An 8,238-nucleotide genomic window follows, 5' to 3' on the forward strand; every position below is an offset into this window, starting at 1 on the left:
TGTGTGTGTGTGTGTGTGTGTGTGTGTGTATGTATATATTCTTATATTTTGATTTTATCTGTATTATGGTTTTACTGGAAAGCACTTTGGTCTTTAAATGTGGTATACAAATAAATTTGATATGTTATGATATGAATTGTTGACAAAGTAACAATGAAAGACTATTCGCCTCACAAATATAAACCTGACGTCACTCTAATTCATTGCTCACCAGTCTAAACAAAACATTCTTCGAGATTCTGGTTTGACTTTCAGAGCTCTTAGTGGACGATCAGTGAGCCTTTACAGCCATCAGCAGGTCCCTGAGGTCATGTGATCAAGAGCTACTTATTGTACATGACAGAAGGTTGAAAACTAAAGGAGACAGAGTTTTGACCACAGTGGTCCCCAGACTCTGAAACTCTCTCCCTCTGAGCCTGAGATCTCAGTCGTGTCTTTCAAGAACCAATAAACTCAGTATTTAGGCATGTGTTTGGAGAACTCTTTTTTATGCTCTGTTATCTTTTGGTGAAGCACTTTTGATCTCTGTCTTGAAAGGTGTTTTATAAATAAACTTTTACTTGAAGTTAGAAGTTAGTAACAACAACTGAACAAAGTTTAAGCCACATGAATAATAAAATGTGGGATGAAGCTCAGTTCACATGAATTAGCCAATCCATGGTGCCCAGTCTTCCAAAAGTCCATACAGAGTCAGGCCTGTCATGTGTGAGAGAGCCTGGACCCTCTTCACTCTGTGTATAGAGGTTTTCCATGTGACATCATCACAGCGAGTCATATGATTGTTGAGATTTTCTCTGTTTTGTTTCTATTATTCTAAGGTCTCTACTTTTTTATACAAAGCAACTTGAGGCAATCTGTTATTTGGATTTGGTGCTGTATAAATAAAACTGAATTGCAGCACTTTTAAAACTCAGAGGACTTTTCACACATCGAAGGAAAAACATCAGCTGTTGCAGTATTTTTTAAAGCAGGTCTAACACTGCAGCATTTAGGAGAAAACAGACTAATAGATTTTTACATTTTGTTTTGGAGTATCTATATATTGTGATCAGCATCACTGATTTCTTCATGAAATTACATTTTTCCATAATTAAATTCTATAAAAATCACAGGATTCTGTTTTTAAGACTTTCATAAACATCATTTCAATTTGTTCACTCAGGATCTGTAAAAATAAGCTGACAAGATATTCATGTCAGATTATTGAGTCTTTTTCAGCATAGAAATAATAATAATGACCTTTTTATGAGCACAGGAATGAATGCAGTCTAAAGGTTTCAGGTTCTTACCCTGACAAGTGTAAAACACCTCCAGGTACTTGTAGGTGCCACTACAGGGGTCTCCAAACCCTGTGTTTGATGCTTCAACAGTACAGTTGTTCTGCCAGTTACACCTGTGAATGCAGGTCAAAGGTGAGTCAGCAGAGGACTGAAATACGCCGTGTCATCTGAGAGAAGATGGAAAGAGAGTCAGCATCTGTACCTGTTAGTTACATATTCTGTACTATTGGGACTCGAACAGAGAACATTTTTGACGTGATCAGAATTTCCATCAGGGCATGTGGTGTTGTCACGGCGACCATAATTCACCCAGGAGACGACTATAACCTGTCCTTCACCTGAGGAAGAGTTCATGAACTGTAACCATGTTTGTAGTTCTATCAAATGAATCCACTAAAGTTACAATAAATGAGAAAAATAAATCTGACCACACTGAAGGTTCGCCTGAGATCCTTCACATGTTACATTGTGGACTGACAAAGAAACGCATCACATTAGAAACTGTAATGATTCATGTACAGATGTGACTGATTGTTAGCTGATAATCACACATGCAACAGACTTGCAGGGACGCAGGTGTAGGTGGTGTCCAGGTAGGTGCAGACGCCGGGATCAGAAGCACTGATGATGTTCATATTTATGTCACACACTTTTCTTCCATCACAGCTGCAGGGACACAGAAAGCAGCTCGTTTTCAGCTTTATTAAAGTGTTTCAGAGCTGCTGCTGTTTTTATTCAAACAGTCATTTGTTATTGAAGATCTTAAACTACCTGTTCTTGATGTCCTGAGTGCCAGTCTGAGAGCAGGCTTGTGTATCTGCACATCTGTACACAGCTGACTGCACAGTGATCACTCCCCTCTCTGTTATACACACACAGTATCAGAGAAAAGGAGAAACGACATGTAGTAAAGCAGGTTTGATGCACTTTGTGTTTTAGACCCAGCAGCTGCAGTCACATCCATAAATGTTAGTCCGACCTCTGTACACCACCACCGTGGATGTTACATCAAACCTTCTCTGATTGGTTGATTTATTTGTCATGTTAAGAGTTCCAGTGAACATCCAAGTACAAACTAAGATGTTTTATGTGCTAAAGTTTGAATGAACTGAGGGAACAGTGTCATGGTCCGGGTGAGTACAGCTGTTTGGCCTCTGAGCTGCTGTCTCCACCTTGGGGTGGAGTTACTGTACAGTGGCGTGTCTCCTCAGCTGTGGGCGACTGAGCTGTCAACATTTATGGACCAGCGCTCACTTCACTCTTCGCCACAAGTTCTGCTTCACCTAGTCAGTGTTGCTTCAGACAATTAACAGGTGATTGTGCAGACTGAGACTCACTGTGTTTTGCCCGTAGCTCACTATCTGGGCCCACGTCCTCATGTTAGGTTTGACAGCGTTTAGTATTGAAAGTTGAATGCTTGGACATTAATTGAGCTGCGGTTTGGGGAAGGCCTGGAAGGGGACTGGCGACGGCTCCCGGGCCGGGCAGATCCCCATGCACTAAATAGGAGTGAATCTGCCCCCTCACCCGGACCTAGTACTCCCTTTGTGTCCGCCCTCCGCCCGGCAACATTCAGTGATGTTTTCCTGGACACTTTCCCCCAGGCCTAGGCACTAAATCCACTCTCCTCCCGTTACAGCGCACTGAGACTCCCGGTGCGTTTCCAGCGTCTCCCCTCTGTGCTCTCGAACAGAGTGTTTTTGTTTTCATGAAGATTTCAATTACGCTGATTCATAGTAGCAGTCAAGTCCTTGTTTCACGTTAGGTTTACATGCTTCGAAGACAACTTTAGTTCATAGTATGTTGCAAATCATATCTTGATGTTTTTGCTTTTCCTTGTTCATGTTTTCGTGGTGTTACGTGGAGTTCTGCATCTGAACCCTCCAGTCAGCTCGGCCGTGACAAACAGGCCTCACCTGGCCATGAAACTGCTGTCAGTCAACTATCTGATTCCTGCTGAGCAAAAGGAGCGACTGTGTATAACAGAGGCAGCAACACGTGCCCACGGGCACCTGAAGGGACCGTGAGAGTCGCCCACAGGGCATGCTCTGAAAATACTGCAGGTTACCATGGAAATAAAAACTGAATTTAAATGTGTGGCTGTACTTTTTTAACCAGTAACATCTGGATTACTAGAGATTTGAATGGTAAAACAGATTTTCTGTGTATGCACTCAGACCTGTCTGAGGTCAAAGTTCAGTATCATGAAGATAAACTGCCTGAGATAAGAAAGCAGGCGCAGCCAGAAGGAGGATCTAGATGCAGTTTTTACCCCGACAGAAAAATGTTCTGTTTTCACAGTGAGTGGGAGGCAGAGCTCTTTGCTACAACGGCTAAAGAAACGTGAGTGTGTCTCACTTGTGGGACGACTGTGGCGACGAGAAAGTGACACAGCGGAGACACACTTCAGTGCATGTCACACAAGCCTCCGTGCCAACTACCCACCTGACACACAAGCAGAAAAAGTCTGTGAGGCAGCTTTGAGCAAACTTGTGAGTTTTTTGAGGGGCAAGAAAACCAACCAACCTCAACATATCAAAAACCAAGGAACCAACTGTGGACTTCAGAAAAGCTCCCAACATGTCTGATGCCACAAACATTAAGGTGGAATATGTGCAACCCTATAAATATCTCGAGACGACTGTTGATTCAAGACTGAACTTTGACATAAATTGTGAAGCTTTGTGGAAAAAGTGTCTCCGTGTTTGTTTTACTTAAGGAAGCTGCCTTAGACTGTTTCTCTAACAGCATTAGAGAAACAGCTTTGTCCAGGCTGCTGCTGTTTATTGACTAATCTGTAGCAACTTGCACACGTTTATCTCTTTTTAGGTATTAATGTTTCAAACACTTTATTATTTAGTAAATGTAATTTTATTAATATAGCCAACAACATTTGCCTCAAAGCACATTATATTGTAAGCTAGACCCAACAACAAAGACCTTATAAGAATAAAAGGCAAACAGAAACCCCAACAATCATAAGCCCCACTACGAGCAAGCACTTTAGTGACAGTGGGAAGGAAAAACGTCCTGTAAACAGGAAGAAGCCCCCAGCAGAACCAGGCTCAGGGAGGGGCGGGGCCATATTCTGTTATCAGTTGGGGGTAAGGAGAGGAAAATCAAGCTGATTGTGCTTTTAGCTCCATTTAGCTTTTTTTTAAACTTATGTAATGAATATAAGCAGGAGGAGAGTTTTAAAATGTGGCTTCAGTAAAGCCTGGAGCTTTTTTTATTGTAAATAATTAAGTATGTCTGGCCCCGGGGCAGACCCACGACGCACTGGAGGGATTATATCTCTCAGCTGGCCTGGGAACACTTTGGTGTCCCCCAGACAAGCTAGCTGGCTGGGGAGGAGGAGGTCTGGGCTTCTCTGCTTAGGCTGCTGGTTATTGGAGACTATTTTCCATCTTACCACAGCTCAGGCGTTGAACACTGAGGCTGCTAAAGGTGATCACTCTTCCTCTGGATATGGCCCTCACAGCAGGAGGAACGGGAAGTTGTGCTCTGATAAAGCCTGAAATCAAAATATTTAAAAACGTAATATGAGGGTAAAGCAATGGAGGGAAATGTAAAAGTAACACAGAGAAGGCCGGCCTTCTTTTTTTCTCAAAAGGTTTGATGATGTAGTGAAAAGGCTATTTGGTTAGCTAACGTAGCTGTTTAACTGCTAACAGGCAGGAACACGCTGTGTGCATTTTTTTAAGTGATTAAAGTCAGTAAAGCATTACAGAAACACAGAAACTGCATTGAGCTGTAAGTTTATTCCAATATGGTCTCTAAGCAGATTCTTACTCTGGATGGCATTACCTCGGCCTCCAGTAACACTGTGAGGAACCTTGGAGTCATTTTTGACCAGGACACGTCCTTCAACGCACATATTGTTAGGATGCCTGGGTCGTTGACCCGGGGTTTTGAGTTTATTATATTATTTATAATTTCTAGTCTTTGGTTTCTTTGAGTTCTGTCTCATGGTTTATGTCTGTCTTCTCTAGTTGCTCTGTCTCCCCTGTCAGCTGTATCCCCTTGTCTAGTTGGCGTCTCTGTGTATCCTTAGTTGCTATATCCCCGTGTCCAGTGTGTCTGCCCTGGTCCCACGTCTCTGTTCCCTCTGTTGCAGTGCGTGCGAGTCTGTGTCTTTAGTTCAGACTGTGTCATGTTTCCTGTTTTATTTTGAAGGTCCTTGTCTGAGGTTAATGTATCTGGTTTTGCTTCCCCTGGTCTCGTTAGGCCTGATTTGCCCCAGCTGTGTTTCCCTCCTGTTACCCATTCCCTGATTGCTCCCTCTGTGTATTTGAGCCTTGTGTTTCTCTGTGTCTGTGTTGTGATCTACTGTTTTTCTAGCTGTGTGTTCTGTCAGTCCTCTGGTGTAAGTTTATTTTGATTTTTTACCCCCTGTTATGTTATATTTGAGTTTAACATTAAAGCTTTTTGAGTTCACATCTGTCTCCGGAGTCTGCACCTTGGGTCCTATTCCTGTCTGCACACAGCCGCTCATAACACATATTAAACAAATATGTAAGACTGCGTTCTTCCATTTGTGCAACATCTCTAAAGTTAGAAATATCCTGTCTCAGAGTGACGCTGAAAAACTAGTTCATGCATTTATTCCTTCCAGGCTGGACGACTGTAATTCATTATTATCAGGAAGTCCAAAAAACTCACTGAAAAGCCTTCAGCTAATCCAAAATGCTGCAGCAAGAGTCCTGACAGGGACTAGAAAGAGAGCAGATTTCTCCTGTTTTGGCTTCCTGTTAAATCCAGAATTCAAAATCCTGCTCGTCACATACAAGGTCTTAAATAATCAGGCCCCATCTTATCTTAATGACCTTGTAGTACCATATCACCCTATTAGAGCACTTCGCTCTCGCTCTGCAGGCCTACTTGTTGTTCCTAGAGTATTTAAAAGTAGAATGGGAGGCAGAGCCTTCAGTTTTCAGGCCCCTCTTCTGTGGAACCAGCTTCCAGTTTGGATTCAGGAGACAGACACTATCTCTACTTTCAAGATTAGGCTTCAAACTTTCCTTTTTGCTAAAGCACATTCACTAAACATTGAACGTTGGATAGATGTTAAGATCTTCTCAATATTTGGTCTGCCGGTCCATCATCGAGTTCAGAGATCTGTACGACGTCTGGACTTAATCTACAATTTGGACGTCCAACCATGACCCAACCTGGACGTCAATATAACGTTTAACATTTGAACTTTGGACTAGGTAATTTTTTTGGACATCATGTCTATGACAGGAGCAGGGAATTTACATGATTAAAAGATGTAATATATTTTTTTTTATTTACAAATAACATTGCTGTTATCAACATGATACACATGAATATAAATATTTTTTTATTTTAAACTTCAACTTTGAAATAAAAAACATTCTTATGTGTTAACCTGTTGATTTATTGAGAACATGTGGGGTTTTTATTTGTTATGTTACATTTTCCGGTTTTCATTTAACTGGTTCTGATTTAGTGCTCACAATGCATTTGGTCCATTATAGGTCATGGATGTGCTGTGTGGCAGGCAGCATGTTGGACCAAAAAGCAGAACTCATAAGCGAAAGGGTTAACTAAAAGAGGCAGCTTTACTCTAGTGGCAAATAACTCACTTCAAATACAAAACTTAACTAGAAAAGAGAAAACAAACCAGGAACCGTGACTAGAAAATGGCTGGAAACACAGAGGGTGTAAGACAACAACAGACAGAGGAAAACACAGGGCTTAAATACACCAGGGAGTAACGAGGGAATGGAAAGAAGGAGGGAAGCACAGCCGGGACTAATCTGAAATAAAGAGATAAAGGAAGCAAAGCAGAACACACTGACATAGGACACAGACTGTCAAAGTAAAACAGGAAGTACGAGGCATCCACAAAGACGCAGACTAGACAGAGACGTGGAAACACGACAGACTCTGGAACAGAGACAACAAGAAACACAGAAACAAAAGTACCAAGATGTGGGACACAGGGAAGAGAGAAAAATAAGACTACACATACAACACACGGAGAACAGAATTAAACGTTCATCAAGAACATGGAGGAGGCACAGAAACAGAAGAGACACCTAGAAACCAGGAACTACACATAATATACAAACAGGAAACCATAATTCAAAGAGTTTAACTTCAACCAAAAACACAAACACGGGGTCACCAGACTCAGTGCCGTGACAATATTAGACTCAATGGGCTTCTGTCAAACTGTAAAAGAACCCACCCACCACTTTAATCACACTCTAGATCTTGTGTTAACATATGGCAGAGAAACTGAACACGTAACAGAGTTTCCTGAAAACCCTCTGCTGTCTGATCATTTCCTGATGACATTTACATTTACACAGCAGTGGAGAGTAGACTTTTTCACAGTAGATGTCTTTCTGAAAGCGCTGTAACTAAGATATAATCCACCCACTGTTATCATCTTCAATGCCCTGTACCAACACAGAGCAGAGCAGCTATCTGAATGCTGCTCCAACAGAGGTCGATCATCTTGTTAATAATATTACGTCTTCACTGTGTACGACTGTAGACACTGTAGCATCTCTCAAAAGAAAACCTCAAATCAGAGGAAGGACTTGACTCCTTGCTGTCGCTCAAACGTGCATCTAGATAACTCGCAAGCTGGAGAGGACATGGCTCCTCTGATATAAAAGATCATCAGCCTGGAAAAGTTGTTTTTGCTTTATAAAAACCTCTCTGGTGGAGAGAAATAAAATCTAGTGATATGTGAAGGTTGTTCAGTAGTTGCACAAGCAGAAGAAGAGCTCAGGTTCAATGATTAGCATGATGGAAGTATAAAGTTAACAGCAAGGCTGAGAAATATAAGAAGCAGTAAAACAGCATTTACCTGAAGTGATGAGTGAACAGGTTGCTGCCAGCACTGAAAGAGACAGAAAGAAAGCTCAGTGTCAGACTGTGTGTTTGATATCAAGTTGAATTCACCTCAAAACATGAAACA

At 41.7% G+C, this 8,238-nt stretch overlaps 1 protein-coding gene across 1 annotated transcript in view; it reads right to left on the bottom strand.

Annotated features, from left to right (window-relative positions):
- LOC102209830 (macrophage mannose receptor 1-like) overlaps positions 1 to 8,238 on the bottom strand; it is a 38,033-nt gene that overhangs the window by 24,502 nt on the left and 5,293 nt on the right. The window contains exons 6-11 of the mRNA XM_013916169.1: positions 4,693 to 4,794; positions 2,052 to 2,142; positions 1,843 to 1,946; positions 1,709 to 1,753; positions 1,483 to 1,618; positions 1,290 to 1,393 (exon numbers count right to left, since the gene is read on the bottom strand). Of these exons, the coding sequence (XP_013771623.1) occupies positions 1,290 to 1,393; positions 1,483 to 1,618; positions 1,709 to 1,753; positions 1,843 to 1,946; positions 2,052 to 2,142; positions 4,693 to 4,794 (582 nt within the window). The remainder of the gene's footprint in view (positions 1 to 1,289; positions 1,394 to 1,482; positions 1,619 to 1,708; positions 1,754 to 1,842; positions 1,947 to 2,051; positions 2,143 to 4,692; positions 4,795 to 8,238) is intronic.

Source organism: Pundamilia nyererei, unplaced genomic scaffold, assembly GCF_000239375.1.
Source record: "Pundamilia nyererei isolate P.nyererei 1_Seehausen unplaced genomic scaffold, PunNye1.0 scaffold00495, whole genome shotgun sequence".
Lineage (NCBI taxonomy): Eukaryota > Metazoa > Chordata > Actinopteri > Cichliformes > Cichlidae > Pundamilia > Pundamilia nyererei.